Source organism: Numenius arquata, chromosome 6 (genome assembly GCF_964106895.1).
Source record: "Numenius arquata chromosome 6, bNumArq3.hap1.1, whole genome shotgun sequence".
NCBI lineage: Eukaryota > Metazoa > Chordata > Aves > Charadriiformes > Scolopacidae > Numenius > Numenius arquata.
Genome location: NC_133581.1, coordinates 12,904,275 through 12,925,870, shown reverse-complemented (window position 1 = coordinate 12,925,870; position 21,596 = coordinate 12,904,275). Strand labels below are relative to the sequence as shown.

Sequence of the window (21,596 nt, the reverse complement as noted above, 5' to 3'; positions counted from 1 at the left end):
ATATATCTGCCAAAGTTTACATAAGTATGTCAAAGAGCTTTTTCTTCCTATTTCTTTTTTAAATGCACAACCATCCCAAAGCACCTCTCTAGTGAAAGCAGTGCTACGTATACAATTATGACAGAATACACAGATATTCCAGAGATGAGAGAAAACTGCCTTGGCAGCAGACAACATCACACATAGCATTTATGTACCAGGGTTCAAACAAACTGAAGTACAGATGACCAAGACTGTCACTAACATAAACTAGCAAGACCCTAGACAGCCTTTACAGCAGCAAAGAATTGTGTACACTGATTGGCACTGAAATAAACTATGGAAAAAAAAAAAAAGAGAACAAAGAGGGACAACTGTAACAAACTTTTAAAGTAAAATCTGTAATAAGTATTCCATGTTTCTGTTGCTCAGATACAAGAGTGCAGAAGCCATACCCATACACAGTTTGACAGCATGGGTCTTCAGCAGAACGGCAAGTGTAAATGACACCTGGGCTTGAACTCAGAGAGTACGTTGCCTTCAGTACCCTGAGCAGATCCTGGACCCTTGAAGGATGCTTAGCCTTTTTAGGCAAGGTCACAACAGAAAACCAGGAAGCTTAAAAGAGAAGAAACGTACAGTGAAGAGAAGCTGGCCAAACAGAAGGGTCAGCCTACAGTTCTCATTTCCACGTGAAAGCTTATACAGGCAGCACGCTGCCTATTTCACTGTCTGCAGTGACCCAGGTCTACAGCCAGGAAGAGAAAGCGTTGACTGTAGAGTGGAGCAATACTCCACGCCCCTTCCCAAACCTGCACAAAATGGGGCAAAAGTCCACAAAAGGGACCCACTGACCATAGCAAAGGAGAGGCAATTTCTTCGACAGCTGTAGGCAGTGTAACTGCAGGACTTGGATGAGGTTTTCAAAAGGATGTAAGACAGAACAGCTCCTCCTTCCAAGACAAGACCTGCTCATCTTTTGGCACAGTGGAGCTAGTTTTCTGTTACAAGAACATAAGCATCGGCAGGATCAGGCCCTCAGAAGCAATTCTGGAGCTTTTATCCTATCATCTTCCTTAAGGGTAATTGGTTGCCCCAAGATCCCTTAATGCCATTGACCTGGGAGTCCTCTTAACCTGGAGCCAAGCTGCAGCACAGTGTCACTGGGGCAGTCCTGCCTTCTCTTCCTCCACACAGACAAGGAAGTTAAAAGCTTTTCTGAAAACAGAATGTAGCTTGAAAAAAAAGACTGTTTGGACTTCTGACCGTGTGGTGTAACCAACTTCATCCAGCACCCGAGCTCACTTCAGAGAGGACCCTTTGTACAAGATGTGAAAGGCCAGTACAGCCTACACGCCCTCCAAACCACCACATGGAAAACTAAACAACTCCTTCTCAGCAAGCAATATCCCATTTCTTCTCCATTTGTTACCACATTTTTTCTTAGTCCTGGGTCAAATAAGCTCAAGCACTGACTACAGCTGTCCTAGCTCCACAGCCAAAAACTTGGAGGAGCTGCAGAAAGCTGCTCTTGGAGACACTGGGAGGTTCCCCCCCAAAAAAGACAGACGTATTCTTTTCCATCTACCAGGTAAGCTCAGTTTTATCCAGCTGAACTGACAAAACATCTTTTGACCTAATATGCATGGAGATGAACACTTACAAGAATCAATCGTTCAAGGCATGAATTTATTCAGAATTATACCTGTGCTCAGGGAAGGAGCAAGGTGCCAGAAAACCCACAGCCACACACACTTACCAATCTCATGATAAGTGAAAGAAAAAGGCTAAAAACCTGGAGAGATCAAGGTACTCAAAACACTACAACGCGAACAGCCTGATCTACAGCAGGGAAAAGCAGGAAAGGGGAGTCCTCAAAGAGAAAAAAAAAAAAAAAACAGCACCTGAGTAAAATCACACCATAAGAGGCAAATTGTCTTTGCACACATTTCTACCCTCAGGAAGGCAGAGCTGTTGGTACAACACTGCACATTATAGCTTGGTTGGTGAAACTTGTTTATGAAGAATTTCACAGAAAGAAACTCTTTACAAGCATCATATTTAAAATCAAGAAGATATTTTTTTGCAACACTAACCAGTTAACCCAAACATTCAGACAGGAATTTGTATCTGAAAAATCCCTGAACACAACCTCAGTGAAATGCATTTTCAGTCCTTTGATGTTTGGTCTTTCCCTTACATGCAAATATAATGAAAACTGGAATTCTTTTTTTAAAAACCACCTACTCCTCAAGATCAAAAGTTATCTAAGTAAGACTGAAGCGGCATGACTGAGGTGTGCCTAAGCAACTTTGGAAACCAGTAAAAAAAACCACCCAGGCAAAATAAAGAGAAAGAAGGCCTCAACTCTCACTATATACCCAAACATTTTAAAGAAGTCCTCCAATTTGTACACCTTCATGACTTTTACAGGAGCACGGGGGAACAGAAGGGCCAGGAGACAGAGATCAAGTGACCCGTTCAGCAGGCATAGGGCCAGCGGCACAAGTACTTGAAGATGCAACCCCTTAAGCCACCAATTAATAAAAGTAACACAAAAAAAAAAAAAAAAATTTAAAATTCAAAATGACAATCCCATTTGAGCAATTTCTGACAAGCAATTTTGATGAGTAAGGGGCCCAAGGGTTATGAGCCACCAGAAGGAGCCAGCTGTGCCCAGCGTCCCACAGCTCTTCGCTCTGTGGGTAACTCGCTAACTGGAAATACACCACTCCTGGACCAGACTAACTCTGCCTTCCTCTAACATGAAGTGGGATGAAGCCACTGAAGGCTGGAAGGGTTTCTAAGTTGCCTGGAAAATGGTAGAAAAATGAACCTTTAAATAAGATTTTAAATTAAATAGATGTGTATCTTCAACCTTCCGGTATTTGTGCCGTTTGCTACAAACCACAAGAAGTGGGCATTCTCAACATGGCTGTTCCTGTCACGTGGATTAACTTAGAGACAACGGATTGATGGTACCACAAACCATGACAGCTGCAATTTAAATGAAAAAATCTATTATTGTGCATTTTTACTATGTGGTTTTAATACAAGTGGTTTTATCAGATGGATTCCTAACAAAACATCCAGCAACCAGGAACGTGTAACAGAAAACCATCAATTGGAAAAATTAGAACGAGTCAATATGAAAACACTTACATGCTTGCGTGCCCACATGTGTAAGCCCCCACATCTTTTCCCACATAAAACTTCCTACAAGAAGTTAAACAGGGTAAACATTTGCTTAGGCTTGCAGATATTATGCCACAGCTGCAACCGTAACACTGAAGGCAGCCGATGCAGTGTCGCCACGTGCTAGTTTCATACCAGGAAGTGACACACTGCCATCTGAATAAAAGTTCTTTAAAATTTGTTCACAGAGAAGCTCATTAACCTGATGCACGTAAATCCACCAGAAACACAGAAGCTCAGGACACGACAGTTCCACTTTGAAGATTAACAAGCATTTTTGTGTTCAGCCAGTACTGCAAATCTGCAAAAATCAACGTGTCCTTCATGCATGATCAGGTCGGGGCATACACTTGGACAGAACACAGGAAAAGGAAACCACTCATTTACAGCAAAATGACTTGAGAAAAAAACCCCACATTTGTTTTAAAATGGAAGCAGGGAAATCAAATGCTGCTGCCTCTTCCTATTAGATTTAACTGGTTAAGCAGCTAGGCACCACTGTTGAGAAATAAGCAATCCCCAACTCCTTTTTTAAAAGGTTCTTGCTTTGTGAGGGATCGGCAGCAAAGGGATCACCAGCAGAGCACAAGAGCCGGTCCTCTACTGACCACTTTGAGGCCAGAATCTGCCCAAGCCCGGGCCGGGTCCCCTTCCTCTGCCCTTGCACCGTGGCTACGTTCGGTGTGCCTGAGCAAACCACATTTTATTCAGGGCTAGCGTTCCTGGGAGCAGTTCATTTCTGAAGAGGATGGAGTGAAGGCACAGCCCTGTTTTCGCCTCCTGTGACACAGCCAGGAAAAGCGATAGGTGTCACAAATCTCTCTGGTGACACAGCTGCCTTGCTGATAGGAACCCACCACCTAAAAAACGTTGACACCACAAACATCAAGCAGTTGGGATCTTCTCCACCCACTCCAAGTCGCCAGACAGCCTTTTGGACAAAATCCAACCTATTACAACAGAAACTAGAGGCCGACTGAACCTGCACAGCCCGCTCACGCCTCAAACAGCTAAAACCTTCCTTTCACTCAGCAATCTCCACTCAACAGGTATATCTGGATTTCTTCACAGATCCACCTGTCTTTTGGCCGTGGATTAAACTTAAAAATCTGCTTAGCTGCAGGACAAAAATGTTTTGTTTTTTAATACTGAAATTCCCAATTTGTCTTTTGAAATCTTCCCCGAAAGAAACCTGTTGATCTGCAGCAAAGTGCCACATCACACGAGGTGTTTAAATGCAAGCTCATGTGCCTGTGTTATTCCTGTTGCAGTAAGCAGGCAAGCAGGGTAATTAACCTAAAAAACTACAAAGTAACACACAAGTGAGGAGACAGCTACCTACACTGGGAGCCCAGTTCTCTCACCCTGCTACCCCCTGCTCTCCGCGCGCGTGTGCACGTTCAGGCAATCAACACTATCACAGCGTGGCACATCAAATTCTAGCAGATTTATCAAAGGCCTTCATTAATACCATTTTAACAGGAAAAAAAAAAAATCTCAAGCCAAGCACCAAAACTCCTCCTCAGGGACCCAGTCTTTAAAAAAAAAAAAAAAAAAAAAAAGTGATGAGCAAGCATTTTAAAATAAAACACATTTTTAAATAAACCACATTTATTTTTCTATTCTAAAAGCTTTGTGGAGCAGAAACACGCCTTGCAAGGCTTTCCTGATTTACAGGCAAGCAGTAATTGCACTGCAATTTCTAAAAGGTTAAGTCAGGAAAAAGTGAAGGTCATAGACAGCACCTCTGCTGAGCGCCTTGCTGGGTTATTATACATAAATACAACCGCAATCCTTCGGAAGTTAAAAAGTTTTGGGTTTTCGGTAGAAAGCTCTTAGTTTCAAGCTCCTTAGACACCATTAGAAGCACTGCCAAAGCTGCCTAAAAAGGTGGGGGAAAAGCCCTGATTGTGTATAATGGGACAGTTTCCTACTCCACATGGCTTATGCTTCCCCCACTTACACTTTCTGCAACACTACTGGCAGAGATATCTTTTTTTGGAAAAAAAAAAAACAAACTTATTTTCCTGACTGCTTAGGGCAAGTAAACATGCCAGGGCTTTTCTCACAAATGCATGATATCTGACAAAATGCCAACTAGTGTCACTGCGCTCAGTCAGTCTCTATGCTCTGCCTCCTTATTTCAATGATATCTCGCCATTCACTCCTTTAACAATTTTACCTCTCCTTAGACATATTTCAATGGCCAACTACAAAATATTTCAGTTTGTACGCTGCCTGACAAAGCACTTCTAAAATACATCACTCATAAGAATGCTACATTCATTCAAAAGCCACATAACTTGAACCTATTTAATAACAAAATTCAGGAGTGACTAAGTATTGTGAATTTTTCTTATTTTGAAATAATAAGATTCTTTCACATGGTAGATAACAGTGATAGTTCAGTTAGTGAACCCTGCAGCAAACTCAAGTGCTGCTGTTTCTTCACAGCTTGGTTGGTCATTTCTGTGCCAAACACAATGGTCATAAATCAAAAGCCAATTTCCCACATCTTGGAAAAGCACAAGTCTGGATCTGAACGCTCATACTCAAGGCTCTAATTTGCAGAAAGACCTCTTTTTAAAGTTTAATTACTCCTTGGGAAGTGCTAGAAAATTTTCTCTTTACATCAGGTTTCCATCCCAGCTAACATTTCACACCACTTTGTTATCCCCAAGTGGGCTGATTGATCTGGATTCTGTCCCGAACCATGAATCCTCACCAGCTTCTCTATCTAAGTTCCAGTTCACAATTTCCACTGTTAGTAACATCAAAGCAGAAGATTAATTTGATTGCTTTTTCAGATGGAGCAGCCAGGTACCAGAAGATAACAAAACTTGCCAACTTGAGTGGGTGGGGCACGGGTTGTCAGACTTTCTAAAGTAACTTTTCAAGAATTTCACTTAAAGATACCAATAGGAACTCTTCGTTTAAGTGCTTGGACTTGACCTAACCTTACAAATCACTGGTCAAGCTTCAACTGATTTCATTCACTTAAAAATTTCCTCCCCTGAAAGTCAAATGCATTTCCCTACAAATTCTTCATCAGACACATTTCAGAATATTTAAAAGCAAATAGAGCAATGCTATGAAACAGTCAGGATCTATGGGCAGCAGGCCATCAACAGGAAAGGATGTGGTTAAAAAAATGTGCAAGTTTTATCAACAATTCACTTGAACGTTAAGGTATTTTCAGCGTTTGCTCTTTTAACCTATTTATAAGTTTCCTCAAGACAAACCCTTATAGCGCTGCCTGAGAGAGCACAGAGGTTGGGTGGTTTTTTTTTTCTGAACTATGTATTTAATAGCAAAGTTTACATGAGAATGTAGATACACTTCAGACGAAGTCTTCCCAGTAAAGTTTCATATGATAAAGTACTTTCATTTCCTTATTCGTACTACCTTCCTCTAAAGCCTATATGAACAAAATAACCGTTTCGGGAGAAAACAAACAAACAAAAAAAACCCACATACCCTCCTTCCCCCCCAAAAAATAACCTAGAAAAAAAAGTTAAAGTAGATTTTATAGAACTTGATGAGTTTGAGTCTTCCCCCACCCCCCGCCCCTTGTTTTTTGTTAATTCAAATAGTAACTAAAAGGAAAGAGGCAGAGTCGCTGCTCTGGGCCTGCCCCGGTCCCTCCGGCCACCCGCCGCGGACCCGTCCCCAGCGGAGCCGCTGCCGGGGCCGGGGAGCGACCGGCAGCACCGCCCGAGGGGGCGGCGGCCTCCCCGCAGCCCCGCGCCGCTGGGGGGCCGAGGCGACACCCACCCCCTCCTCCCCCGGGACCCCACTCACATCTGCAGCATGATTTTGTTCAGGACGACGCCATCCACCAGCTCCATGTAGACGCCGAGGCTGTCCTCCTCCCCGCTCCCCAGGGCCCCGAAGGTTTTCACCTGCCGGGAGAGGGAAGGACAGCGGGGTTGAGGGGACGGCGGCCGCACCCCCCCTCCCCCTCAGCCACCCCCCCCGCCCCCGCTCCCCACTCACCCAGGTCACCAAGGGGCTCCTCAGGAAGAGCTCCAGCAGCTCCGAGACGGTCACGTCCATGGCGGCGGCGGGAGGCGGCGGCGGGGCTGGCTCACTCGGGAGACAAAGGCGCGGAGCCCATGGTCCGCCGCCCCGCTGCCCGCCGGGCGCTGCCTACAGGGCAAACAATGCGCGGCCCATCGCTCCCCCGCCCCCGACACGGGGGGAGACGCCGCCGCCGTCCCTCCTCCCGGCAGCAACAGGCCGGGCTCACCCCCGCCGGCGGCAGAGAGCCACCCGAGCCCGGCAGCCCAGGCGCGAAGCTCCTGCCCCTCAGCCCGGCTCCGGCCGCCGCCGCGGCGCTACCTGCGGCGGGTGCGCGCCCTCGCCCCGGCGATCGGAGCCGGACGGCGGCAGCGCCGTGACGGGCACGACCCGCCGCCAATGAGAAGCGCGGAGAGGCTCGGCGCCTGCCAATGGGCGGCGACTCGGGGCGGCCGCGGGGGCGGGACGAGGTGCGGAGCCGGGGCCACCGGCCCGTCCCGCTTGTCGCCCACCCGTCGCGCCTCCGGCTCAAGGCTGGCGAGAGGGACGCTGGCGGCTGTCCGCCCTATGCGGCCCCTACGCGGGAGGTAGGGGCAGCCCGCTCCGCGGCCCCCCTCCCCAGCCTCCGCCTTGTTCCCGTTGGAACCGGGGAGATGCGGGACCCCGCGGCTCAGGGAGCGGGCGGTTCGTAGCCGCGTTGCTCGGACCTGCGAGGCGCCGTGCCCTCCTCTGCCGAGGAGCAGCGCGAGTGCGGGACGCCAACGCGCGGATGTAAAGTTTCTGCTTGAAAAAAGCAGGAAACTGCCCACAAAGTAGGGCAGGAACGGCTCTTTTAGGGATGCCACAAAACGTGCAGCGCCAAACCCTGCGAAGGAAAACTTTGAGACAATCGAGAGACAACCTGTTGCGTGCGCGTTTGAAAATCGAACGCAAGGAGGTGCAAACGGGGTTCCTCGGCGCCGGTTTCCCGGTACCGTGCGGACTCTGGTGTCGAGATGCTGGGATAATGCCGAAAGGGGTGGTTTTTACGCGCGGTGAATAACCCGAGTGTACCTTGCTTTCCTGCGGGGGCAGAATTTGTTCTATCTTTAGCTGGGGGGACCCACACACACCCCAAAAAAAAAAAAAAAAAAACCCAACAGCCAGGTAATCTGGATGCTTATTGCTTTATCTCAGATTTTGAGGAAATACAGTGGTGTTACATAGCGAGGTTTGGGTTTGCTACGTTCCCGTTCCATAGTTTGCTCTGGTTTTCACAGATGCAGTCTTTATCGCTGGGGTTTATCAGTCCTTGCATCAGCCGCTTCTCAATGCATTTTGCTTATTTCTTCTTTGATCATACCGAACTCGCAAAATATATTTTTGGATCTTACAGAGTCACGCAAACCGTATCTGAAATTCTGCTTACTATTTAACCACATACCCCTATTTTGGAGAAGGGAGGTGTTTGTACGTCTGTTTGTAGTTACTATATCGGCCGAGGGAGGGAGGGACATCTGTTGTTTTGCCCCAGGGACCCGAGCAGTTTGCGAGAGTAGCCCAAGCCTCAGGCTGCGGATTTGCATTTGGATGGATCCCATTATTACACGGGAATGGCCCTAAATTACCTGGAGACCGTGCTATTTCAGGCATGCGATTTATTTTTGATTCTCAAACCTGTCGACCGAGGAATGATAACTCCTGGACCTGCCCCATGTGAGCTGCCGCTTGTTTACAAGCCAGCGCAGCTGTTTCTCTCTACGTTTATCGAGAGGATGTACCAGGAGGGTGCAAATAGTTAAATTAACCTTTTTTTTTTATTGCGCGAGTCATGTAGTCTAAGTTTCTGAACCTAGAAAGAAGGAAGGATTGCAAGGAAGCCATCTGTCGTAGCTGGAAGGAGAAGCGGGTATGCTTTTGAGCGTAACAGCTCCTGCTCAGGTATGAGGGGGAAAAAAAGAATGGTTAATAGTTTTTCAACACCTCAGAGAGACAGACTGCTATAACTTAACTTCTTGAAGCCTTGTGATCTCCTATTTTGTCAACAGATTTAATTAAATAAAATTTTAAAGCTGTTACCACAGTACTTGCAACAGAGGATGGTGTGTTAATGAATAGAATAAAAAGAAAACCAAGGTAATCATATTTGAAAAACGTATAATCCCCTTCAGAGAAGACAGAATTACAAATGCAAGAATACTTCCCTGCTTTTCACAGCTTGGATGCCACTCGTTGGTAGGAGAACTCCTCTACGAACTCCTGAAAGGAAGCGCCAGCTGCAGGGTCCGCTCGCGGGGCTGCCGGCAGGGAGAGAACCGAAAGGGAGGGTTCATCGCGGAGCGCAGTTATAAAAACCAAACTCCTTACCCAGGAAATCTTCCGGGGGATGCTACTAGGTGCCGCATGCACGTTATTCGAGAGCACCGCGTGTGTTACAGAAAATATTTGGCCTCCAGCACTAGTATAGCGGCTGCTGGAGAAGCAGCCGCAGTAGCAGGACGGGAGCGGGGAGGGCATAGGGACGGTGTTGGGGTTCAAGACGGGGACGGGGTTCGGGAGAGAGTTTGGGATGGGGACGGGGATGGAGTTGGGGATTGGGGACGGAGTTGGGGATTGGGGACGGAGTTGGGGATGGGGACGGGGTTGGGGATGGGGACGGGGTTGGAGTTCGCGGAGGGGCTGGGGACGGGGTCGGGGACGGTGTCACCGTCGCCCCTGCGGCGGGCGGTCCCGGGCTCCCCCTGGCGGCGGCGGCCGGTGGCGCAGGCGGCGCGTCCCGCCCGGGCCGGGCGTGGGAGCGGGGCCGGGGGCGGCGGCTCGGGGCGGGGGGGGGGAGCTGAGACCTCACCTCTGGTGCTGAAAGCAAAACAACGCCAGGAAATAACGGTTCTCTTGTTTTGAAGAACGGCACCGCTGATGCACCGTGTCAGATACGGGTAAACTCGGGTGACAAGGGGGAGTCAAAGTGCCGCGAGGGTCCACAGCCCCCAGCTGAATTGCTGACAGACTGAAACATGCTGAGAAAAGCGTGGGTCTTCCAAAGTCCCTGGGTCTGACCGCTCTCCCGAGCTGCAGACTTTAAGCTGGCTCACCAAGGGCGCTGCGTGTCGGTAAAACCTGCTGAGTTGAAGAGGACCGCGACCAGGCTCGCCCTGGAGCCCACCAGGGTTCAGCCTTGGGGACACAGAGAGGGACTGTGCTTGGGCAAAAACCATACCCTGGCTATTACACCCCCAAACTGCCTCTATTGGGCTTTTTCGCCTCGGTAGTTCTGTGTCATACCTGTCAGGTCCAGCTAGGCGCTTCCTGTGTTCTCTCCAAACTGTCACAGCATTTGGACCATCATTAGAGATCATCTGGACTAGACGATCTCTAGAGGTCCCTTCCAGCCCCATGTGATTCTGTGATTTATAGTACATGCACTTTTATTTACCCACCTTGTGTTTCACCAAAGATGTAGCTTGTAAAACCTCACCTACCTACTACACGTCAGGTTCTCACTTCTGGTGGTACCTGAAGCTGCCGCCCTCCCACAGCAGACAAAATAAATAAAAAAAAAAAACTAAAAAATGCCTGTGAATATGTCCAAGAAAATAAAATAAAGGCTTGTGAACATGTCCAAGAAAGTTCAGACATGTACATGCAATTGCATTTGAAAATCATGCTTCTTACAGTAAAGAAATGATGAAAATTTGTAGTCATTAATTTTAATGTGATTTGCAACAACTGTCATTTCCTACCGTTTGCACATGGTCAGCTTGTAACTGATAACATAATTATCAAAGAAGTAAGAAGCACCAGAACAATTTAAAACATAGAAAGGTACAAGTAACTGAAGACACCGGAGTGTTTAATGCCTCCGGTATCCTCATGTGTGTTTCTAAAGCACTCTTCACAGCCACAAAGCACTCGACTCTCAGCAACACAGACCACAGAAGGAAATTTCTGAGCTCAAGCATTTCCAAATGCTCTTTTAGGCCGACTGTAAATGGCATGATTCACCTCCCCCAGACTGTCCCCTAGCAACGATTACAACCATCAACAAAGCTCCGCCATTCAACCCCTGTCTGACGAGTAAGTTGCTGAGGGATGGGAATAACAGAATTTACAGGGTTACAATAAAAGAGTTAAACTCATGGTAATCAGGAAAGGGCTTCTTCTCCTCCTTGGCTTCAGACTGTCGTTAAGCAGCTTTCTTGTAAATATGACTCTACTGTTCATCAACCAACTTCTCAGCTATGAAGCAAGTTTCCTTTAAATAGACTCTGGAGCTGTAAACAACGGGTGCCAGGACGAAAAAGAAGGTGGCCAGAAGATAGTTTTGCTCCTCACAATACCCGATTCTGAAATGCTGTTTTCAGCATCATTCATTTTGTTTGGACAAAGGTGGTAAAGAAACTGCGTTAGAGCAATTTGAATGAAAATAAAAAGAAACAAAACTGTACGTGCTACCAAAACACAAACGAAACCCCAAAAGTATTTGCTTATGTGCCTCAGATTGATCTGAATGCGGGGGGGATGCTGGTGATTTACAGAGTCTCCGGGGCTGGTACCCGAAAGAAAACATTCAGAGAGAAATTCCCAGAAAGCCTGGCATTAACCTTTGATACAGGGCGGGATGTTCATTCAATGCTGAAATCTCAGCCAGCTGAGTAAGGTCCTGACATAATACAGAATCTAAAGTACAAGGAGGGAGGGTTTGGGCAGAACTCTGAGTCCACAGAAGATAAATACAGAGTCAAATACACGAGGCAAACAATAAAGTTAATACTGATGAAAAGACATGGGGAGAAGATGAAAAAGCAGCCACGGTTTATAGCTCGTCATGAGCTTGAAAGCAAGGGCAGAGCACTCACATCCCAGGCAAACACAGAAACAACGGCACAACCTCCTTGACCTGAAACCTTCGGAGAAGCAACAAGAGCCACAGCAGCAGAGGAAAAAGAAAAGAAAAGTGAAAGAAGAGAGAACAAATTCATTTAAGCTGGACTCATAAGGTGCTAGAAAGAAAGGCTGGTGGTGGTGATCTCAAGCAGTGAGCTCGGGTACAGGAGTGTGGGAACTACCTGTCCAGCGAATCGGGAAAGATGTCATTTGAAGCAGTGGCAGAGAGGGGAAGGTGTCTTGTAGGTCTTAAAAAGGCACGATAGGGCCTGGTCTGTTGAGAAGGTGATTGCTGAAGAGGCAAGGACCAAAATAATTGTGTAAAGGCTTGAGGATGTCATCCAAAAGCTTGGGTTGTCGTCAAGGCACAGAACATAACCGAGGCAGGTGACTGCCATGTATGTTCCTCAGTTCCTCTCTCTTGGGCAGGAGGTAAAAGAGGACCTATACCAGCAGTGTTAACTGGGAATCACAAGACGAGTAGAAGAACGAATAGGACCTCTCTGGGGACTGTTACTGGCCCTTCTAAAGTGAAAAAGGGAAGTATAGAAAGAACTAAAATGTATCAAATGAAACATCTTTGTGATTATGTTGAAGATTTAATACTGATGATTTGAAAATATTTTAAAATCACCAATATCAATTCCTAAGAAAATTTGAAAGGTGCTTTTTAAAGAGCACACACATATGAAAGCTTCTGAAGACAGACAAACACTTGTATTACTCTATTATTAGCTTTGGTCCTTAGTTCTCCTGCTCATGAAAAACAAACATTTACATTGGCCACAGTCCTCACTGTGCACCGTTACAAACAGGACAACAGGTGGAACCTCTTGAGTACCCAATGAGCTGACCTTCAGATTTCCCTCTTGCTGGGTTTGGTGAGTAAGATGAGCTTTCTGTATTCAGACCCTGAACACGTAGAAGATTTATTTCCATTTTGAGTCTAAACTCAAACATGTGAAGAGCTGTGCTCTGTTGTTGGTTTTAATCAGCCGTTATTTCTTCAATGAGAATTGCATCTTCCAGCTCTTGTGCCGACTGATGGCAGCAGAGGAACTCACTTCTGGTTTGGAGGAATCGTGGAGGTGGGGGAGCCATGGGAAGGAAACAAGCTTTTTTTTTCAATATAACACAGATCTAACTTAACATTTTCACACGTGTAAAAGTAGAAGCAGATTGCACAACATGTTTCTAAAAAAAAGTTTCTCCCAAATGTTCATTGTTGTTAGCACAGACTTTTGTTGTTAGCAGATGACAGGAGCTGCTTCCAATTACCTCCACATCCCTAGTCACAACATCGATCAAATCCTGCTGAATGGTGAGATTAACAAATTGCACATCCCTGATCGCAGCTTCCTCCAGGGATCCTCGACTACTCAACGCCAATTCAGTGACAGAGGGAAGGTACAATCGTACCGCCTCTGGCCTCACCAGAAGGCTGGAAGACTCTACTGAACTCTCCAAGCAAACAGCATCAACCTCCCACCTGAACACCACAGCTGTCAGGCGGCCACTCGACATCAGCAGGTTTAAAATAAAAACATCTAAAACGTAAGGACTAGCCTCATCTGAAAACACCTGAGCGTAATTAAGGGCTCTGGTATGCACACACTTCCAGAAGCAATGCTAACCAGCAGTGACAGACGCAACCACTGAACCCTCTTAGGTGGGCAGCCCACACACAGCATCTTTATGCATGTAATTTAAAGTTGCTTACAAGTGGAGTATCAAAATCAACGTTATTCAGCCCAAATCATCCCCAGTCTGTATTACAGGTGCACGCTTTTGTGAGCGTAAGTCCACCCTGTGACGAGTAATTTCCAGGTCTCAACATAAACCACAAACAGTGGTTCACATGGAGCCATTTCAGAGAAGTTCTGAGACAGAGACACCTTACGCCTCTGGGAGGTGCAACGTGCACAGCCAGGCTACTGGCATATAAGGTCTGAATTCACGGTAAATCAGTAGCTATTTCAATCATTTGCTAGTAGCTTTCTACCTGCCTTTTTTTTTCAATATTATCCACTGCCTTATATATTATTTTTACACTGTTCATAAACACAATTGGCATACAGAAGGCTGCCTCCCCCCCCCCCCCCCCATTTTTTAGATTGCCTTTTTTTCCTGCAGTCCACAGGGTTTCCTTTCAGCTTTGAATAGTTTCATTAATTTCAATTTGTATAAAATAACCCCCACGAGTTTTACAGGCTCCAAGGAATGCGGTTGCAACTAGAGCAATATTAAATCCAGATACAAGCTCACCAGCCAGCCACCGACCGATGAGAATACAGTAAGTTATGCCTCCCTCACATGAATTAACTTCTGGCTACAGTTGAAGGCCGGCGTTACAAACCCTTCCAGAGAAGGTTCTGCAGCACCTGCAGCGTGCCCACACGCCCTGCCTCCTTTGTGGGCTGAACTATAAGCTGTCTATACCTTCATTTCTTCTGGATTCCAAAAAGAGGCAGCAGCAGGAGCAAGTGGAAAACACGCACAGGGACAACTTACCTTGAAAAACTTCCGTTGTTGGCAATTTCTCTTCTTTGAGTGCTTGCCCCGTTTCGCACGTACACTGGGGGTGAGTCCAAGCAGTAACCCATCCGGTCTCCTGCTTTCACGACTTACCTGGAATGGGTCTCGATATCCTCAAGGCAGGGGCATGGCAGTACTGCTCTAGCACAGACAGCATTGCTCCAGGGTGACTCTGCAGCTGTTAAGGTAGTTGATAAAGGTAAGGCTGACCTTCCACGGCCACTCTGCAGATGCCAGGAAACATCATTTAACAAGGCAACCAACGTAACTCGTGCCCGGTTGAAAGGTAGCTAATTCCCTAATGGAGCCACAGTAGCAGTATTAGAACAGATTCTTTGTCAGTTATCTAATTAAATAGTTTCTGAAATTTGCAGAGATGTAAAAACACAGCCAAAACCGATATGAACAGTTTCAGCCTTGGTATGTTAAAGGATTGGGCCTACTTGACACAATGCCTTGAGAACATGATGTCTCACCTGGACGGTCTATGAGAGACAGAGGAGCAGCCTGATCTCATTTACCAAGCAGGCATATTACAGACAGGCACATTTTATAGGCAACGTATTGTTAGGTACACCAGATTTCAGACCCTTCTGCCCTCATCATACAGGAGATCTGCTTTTCGGTGATGTGCGCTGTTATCTGAAAACAACTGTCCTTAGTGTTCAGTGGAAGAAAACCTGGAAATATTCCAGATTACCGAATTACTTAGGTTAGCGTAAAGGTGTGCTTCCTTGGGGGGCCAGGTACTCTAGTGCTTCTGTCTGGCATCTCCAGTGAACCCCGGCTCAAAGCTGGGAACATCAGAGTAACCAGCACCAAGTCCTTCAACCACTGAAGGTATACAGGGGCCTGCACAGATGATTTCAGTACGTTGTTATCTTGCCTGTACGACACTTAAGGGTTTACCCTGTAAACCATATTTAAATATACAGTTAAAATGCAATTAAGATGACCGAGCCATGTTTAATATGATATACATACAGGTCTCTTGGGATGTGGACAAATGGTATTAAAACTACGAATAAAAAACCAACATCGGTCCAAAGAAAGATCTAGAACAGAACACTGTTCTGTAACATCATTTTTTACCACCTCTTAGCTTGTACCCATTTTTTAAAAATTTTATATCCATCACTCCTCCCAACCCCACTATTTCCTTTTTTTCCTGAAATATTTTTCCAAGATTTCTATGAATACAGAAGTGAAAGTCACCATCCCATCCCTGTCCCCAACTCACCTACTTCCTGACTACTTCCGACTTCCGTAAGTGTATCATCTAAGCATCGACATGTCCTGTCAGGCCACAAGCATTGGATTCGTGGGAAGACAACTAACCATCTAACTCCAAGTGAGCATGAGAAGATGTGCAGCTTAATATTTTACCAGTCCTCTAGAGCTTCATAGAAATATAAAAAGTTCAAAAACGTTCCTACTTCCATCATTATTTTGACTGAACCCAGTAACTTAAGGATAGTATTTCTTCTGTTAAATGTAATGCTTCAAGTACTTGAAGTAAAAAATCCAAGATTCTTACAAGTATTATGAAAGTCACTGAAAGTTTAGAAGACAGCAGCATCAAACACCACAAGATCAAGCACTCAATAGCTCAAGGATCATAAAAAACATCAACAAAAAATGTTTCTTTGACCAACGTGGAAGAACGACTTCCTGAGATATTGCCTGGAGGACAGGAAAACCACTATATGGATAAATTTTGAGGGCTTTATGCTCAAGGGAAGCCTGACAGATTGGAAAAGATTTAAATTTTGGCTAATTAAGAAAACCTGCAAAATTATAGATTTCCTTGTTATGATGTCTGCTCTGACACCGAAGCTGCAAAAAACAGGTTTCAGACAGGATGGAGACTCTCATTCTGCAGCAGAGGATTGTATCCAGTGTTGCAGTGACTGAGTGCTCAACTCTTGCCCTCTGTGTCAAACTTATTGCTGAGAACTGCCCCGTCACAGACATTTCAAACACACTGTAAAATCTTAACCTTGGAAAGTGATTTCAAATGAACTTTTTGAGGAAAAGATGGCTAATTATTTTCCTCTTAAGCACACTCTAATTTAAATGTGAAGTTACTACTGTGTATTAATAAAGTCCCAGCACAAAAGCTTTGACGTTTGCAGTTAGCTCAGGATCTGCCATGCAACCAACAATTTTCAGAAACAAAGGGTGTGATCGCACACGATCCAGCCTCAGATTTTCACTTCTCTTATTTCTACTTTTATGTGATACATTCATATGTAATATCATAATTGTTGCAACATTGGGGCAATGAATACCCAAAAGGAAATCTACTCTAGAAAATATATGTAAGAAGGGGTCTCTTGTTTGCAAAGCAACTGAATAAACTCCCCTTCACAGGAAGCCCTGCAAAAGCAAAAAAGAAGCAGGATATAACATTTAGTTTCAAATTAGTAAATAATATTATTTAGATTTTTGGAAAAAGGGGAAAGAATGCAGTAACTGAGTTAGACCCATAATTTAATTCCTGTTTTTCAATCGAGTATTAGAATAAATTTCAAAAGATGGTATGAGGTAAAGAGTTTATTCTACAACCATCTTCGATTCGCTAAAACTGGTATTCCAAAGGGAACCAGAGATTTTAAAAAAATACCACTAATGCCATTTTGCTTCAGCTTTAATGATTTTTTTTTATTTTTATAAGTCAAATGAGTCAATATATTGCTATTCCTAAATCATCCATCTTGCATTTTGATGAGTTAGTCTACCATCATTGTTCTCAGTTATGAAATTTCAAAGTCTCTTTGGAATACTAATTTCATATTTATAGGCTTCAATTTTTTGATTCCACCCTATTTCCCTGAATTTTTTCTCAAGACAGTTGCTGATGTAAAATTTAATATAAAATATTTAGTCACAAAATAGTATTGCTTTTATGCACATTGTGGTAAGGTTATTTTTTTTTCAATATAAACTATACCATCTTCCATAAAATCCTGAACATATTAAGAACTGCGAACAAAATTACACAGGGTGAAACAGGTACCAGCACAACAGTGAGATTATATTACATCAAAAAATTTTAATGGTCCCAAATATATACTCAACAACTAAGCATACACTCAGGGGGGCAAAAAAAATTATGACACAAAAGTGACCACATCTAGAATTCCACTCAATCTTTAATCAAGAAGGGACAAACAAATCCCCCACCTCCAAAAAAAATTCTGCAGTTTAAAGGGCAAAGGGAACAGATTAAAAAAAAAAAAAAAAAGAGGAAACTTTATATTCGGCCCTCCCCCGTAGAGGTTTTTAAAACCTGTTGTAGCTTGACTAAAATGTTCAGAATGTACGATTTCAAAGGCAGGTCTCTTTTATCCAAAGAAACTGCTGGCATTCTTAACTAGTGAAGAATTATGGCAAAACCCGCCTTTTCTTCAGAAGTCTCATACATGGTCCAAGAAAGCATATTCTGATTGTGGCAACTGACCAGCCAATCCAGAGTTCCACGAACAAAACTCCTGCCCTGTTGGCTTTTTTTTTTTTTTTTAATTTTTGTTTTGTTTTGCTTTATTTTTTTTCCATTTCCTTCCCTGAGAAAAGGGCAACGTGTGGTCCAAGCTGGAGAGCCCAAAGGCTTAAGTCTTTCCTCTAAACGAAATATTTCCCGTTCTTCTGCTCCTTTGAATTGGCACTTGATTGGCAGAAATCTGTTTGTATAGGTTGATCTGTGTCACACACAGTAATTCACAAAAGATCACTGCTTTGCTGTGGGTTTGTTTTGTTTTCGGAAAAAACATCCTTCCCCCAACTGGTCATGTTCTTCAGCAGTTGCCATTATGATGAATCAAGCTTTGCTTTCTTTGACAAAGGTAAAGTTTCCTCCTTATCTTCATCTTCATCATCCTCTTCATCATCATCAGGATAATCTACAAGCCCAACGAGGCCTCCCTACAGAACCAGACACAATTACTACAATTAAACAACATTTGCAGACTGATACTTTATATTTCTATTGGAAAATTATGTTTCCACAAATATTACCATAAACATACTGATTCATGAAGTTTTGAATAAAATGAAGCAGAACAAAAATAAATCCTTCAGTATGAACAAAAATGACATTGTCTGAAAAATGTCTGAATGAATAAATCCAAAATGGGGTTTTACCCATCCAACTGGATAGAGATACTTCCAGTTGAAATTTAAGAAAAACAAAGAATCTGCAGGTCTATTTGTAAAGATGTAACTTTTTTTTTAATTTTTGGGTTTTTTTACTGACCATAGCTGACTGCAGCGACAGGCAATCTGGAAGCACCACAGAAACAAATACAGAATATCCTGAAATTGGAATTTTTGACTTACAATAATTTTAGAATGCTGTCTTCACAAAAGCTAGTTTAAATGTGTAGTAACTTAAATAATTTTTTGTATAATATAATTGAATGAGGTGTACAGGTTACAAAATTTGAACTAATTGGCAACTGAAAACGGAAGTATATCTAGTAATATTTATAACTCCCTCATATTGCAAGTAACTAAAATTTTAAGATTAGGCAGCTCCGAACCCATGAAGAAGTGGCATGAATTTCAAAAAAATCCTCTAACTACAATACTTTGCAATTTCTGAAGCTTAATCAGCATTTGACTGTAACGGCAGTCACTCAAAGATCATGTTACTTATTTGGGCGTCTAATGACAGGCATCCAAACCAGAAAATTTCAGCCAACGGTATACTAAAATACAACTTGAAAAATAATTACACACATTCTGTAAAGTCACAAACAACACTGAGTATACTACACATAAAATAACAGGATCAGATAATTACTGAAAAACCTGATTTCAACACTGTTTCTAGTTTGCATCTGTGGCACATCTATAAACAGTATACAGTATACATTTATAAACAGTACACATAAGCCACCTTCTTTCAGTTACAGAATCTGTAACTGAAACTGTAACTTCTTTCAGTTACACTAAAAGAAGGTAGCTTATGCCTGAATTTGCAAATCGTTTTTCAGTGCACTGCATATTCAGCGTAACTGGAACATTCTTCTTTTGCCACGACAACTTGAAATTTTGGAGCCACTACCGAGTGCAGTATGCTCCACATGTACAGACTCCGCTTCAGATTCAAGGAATTATACTGTCTGGGAGAAAACAAGCCTCCAGCAGAAATTCAGAATAGAGTGAAATAAATCCCAAGCCAATTCTACCCCTTTTAAAAGCACTTGACTTCCTGTATTTTTTTAAATAAATGAAATAAATCTGCTTCCCCTTCCTCCACAGAAGGATTTAGAGGAAGCGTCACTTAGTTCTTCCACCAGCCAAACTCTGCTCATTCAGGTGTTTTCAACAGAAGGTAATCCGAACACAAACTCTTAAGCTACATTCAACTATAAGAAAGAAAAAATAACCCTAAACCCCCACTTGTCTTTACTAGAAGTCAGGTGAATGAGCAGTATGATGGCATTAAAAATAAGGATGAATCAGAGTTACTTCGAGGTTACCTGAGAACTGAGATACGTACCTGACCTTTCAGAAATGGAAACACTTGTTATGAAAGTAAATTCTCGTTATCCAAACTACACTGTACCAACACTACCTTATCTGTCCCCCAGTGCCAAGAAAATACCAGTCACTCTGTTTCCATGACTGGATTTAAATAGAGTTTTAGCCAAAAATCTGATCAAATCCAACAGCGTCCTAAAATGTATTTTAAAACGCTGGGTTCGGATATTCAGTGCAAGTTATACTGACTCTTTTAAATGGGCTTTCTTCTTCTACTTCCATATGTTCCAACCCAAAACTATATGTTGTTTCAAAAGGTAGAAGTAATGCTGAGATATTAAAAATTGTTTATGTTTTGGTTTACAGCAACCACCTCTCCATGATACAATTTATTTCTCTCACACGTACCGTTTATATAATTCTGAACAATATTAAAAATAGTAAGAGTAGAAATTCTCAATGGGGGTGGTGGGACATTGGGGAGTCTGGCAAAATTTGGCAATGTTTCCAAAGTATTTCTATATTTCTACCTGCCAAATGGCCCTGTGTAATTTAACAAAAGTAAAGTGTTGTCTGTATTTCACAGTAAAGTTCACTGCAAGCAGCAGCTAGTTGAATGCTTCATACTTTAAGAGTCCGGGCATTAAAAAAGCTTTTTTTCTTCTTTTTAGAATCACGATTCTATGATTCTTTTTACATACATATCAGATCTCCTTAAAAATGCTAAAGGCCAGACAAAAAGTACACACAAACCAGACAGTCCATTACTGCTTAACACGTAGGAATTCATGCAAACTTGAGAGAGACACTAAAGCAAATTCTTAGTCTGTAACAATGAAGTCAATCTATGTCCACTCAAAATTACCTTAGTTGTAACAGATGCCATCTGAGATGTGCTTTTAGAAACCGATCCTGGAGACCCAGGGGACCCTGGGGATCCGGGAGACCCTGGGGATCCAGGCAGATTACTTGCAGATGACTGGCTGGTAAGGTTAGATTTTGTACCGCTGGAAAAGGAAAGCTTGAAACTTGGGCTCTGACGACCTGAAAGGTTAGTTTTCAGAAGAACCTCCTTTTCTTCACTCTCTTTTACTGGAGAGAAAAAATAAACACAAAAAAATCCCAAAGTAAAACAGTGTTATTGAGCAAAACATTTAATTACAAATCCTTTTACTGTGTGGGAAAAGGCTTAATACTTTACATACAACTTGGTAAAGTAAGTCATCATAAACCCTTTCTTCATACTACTACACTACCTAGCAGGTGTTGTCATTGGCCAGGAATGAACACTTCTTTTCTACCAATGATATCACCTGAATATCGACATTGAAAATTTTGAATGATAAACCTGAATAAAACACAGGAAAACTTGTCTATCGGCTATGACTGACATTCAAATGCTTTAAGAAATCAACAACGATATTTTGTATCATTACACTTTTACAGACAACAAAACTTGTTTTGAAGGGGCGGTCTATTAGCTTGCTGTCACAATTTCAAAATCTAACAACTTTTGA

General features: G+C 43.5%; 2 protein-coding genes across 2 annotated transcripts in view; both read right to left on the bottom strand.

Annotated features, from left to right (window-relative positions):
- CCDC88C (coiled-coil domain containing 88C) overlaps window positions 1-7,526 on the bottom strand; it is a 101,445-nt gene extending 93,919 nt beyond the window's left edge. The window contains exons 1-2 of the mRNA XM_074148728.1: window positions 7,171-7,526; window positions 6,976-7,076 (exon numbers count right to left, since the gene is read on the bottom strand). Coding sequence (XP_074004829.1) covers window positions 6,976-7,076; window positions 7,171-7,230 — 161 coding nt within the window. The 5' untranslated portion in view covers window positions 7,231-7,526. The remainder of the gene's footprint in view (window positions 1-6,975; window positions 7,077-7,170) is intronic.
- A 10,620-nt stretch (window positions 7,527-18,146) lies between these two features.
- The window catches only part of PPP4R3A (protein phosphatase 4 regulatory subunit 3A), a 46,004-nt gene continuing 42,554 nt past the window's right edge, over window positions 18,147-21,596 (bottom strand). Inside the window, exons 14-15 of the mRNA XM_074148506.1 lie at window positions 20,945-21,171; window positions 18,147-18,516 (exon numbers count right to left, since the gene is read on the bottom strand). Of these exons, the coding sequence (XP_074004607.1) occupies window positions 18,403-18,516; window positions 20,945-21,171 (341 nt within the window). The 3' untranslated portion in view covers window positions 18,147-18,402. The remainder of the gene's footprint in view (window positions 18,517-20,944; window positions 21,172-21,596) is intronic.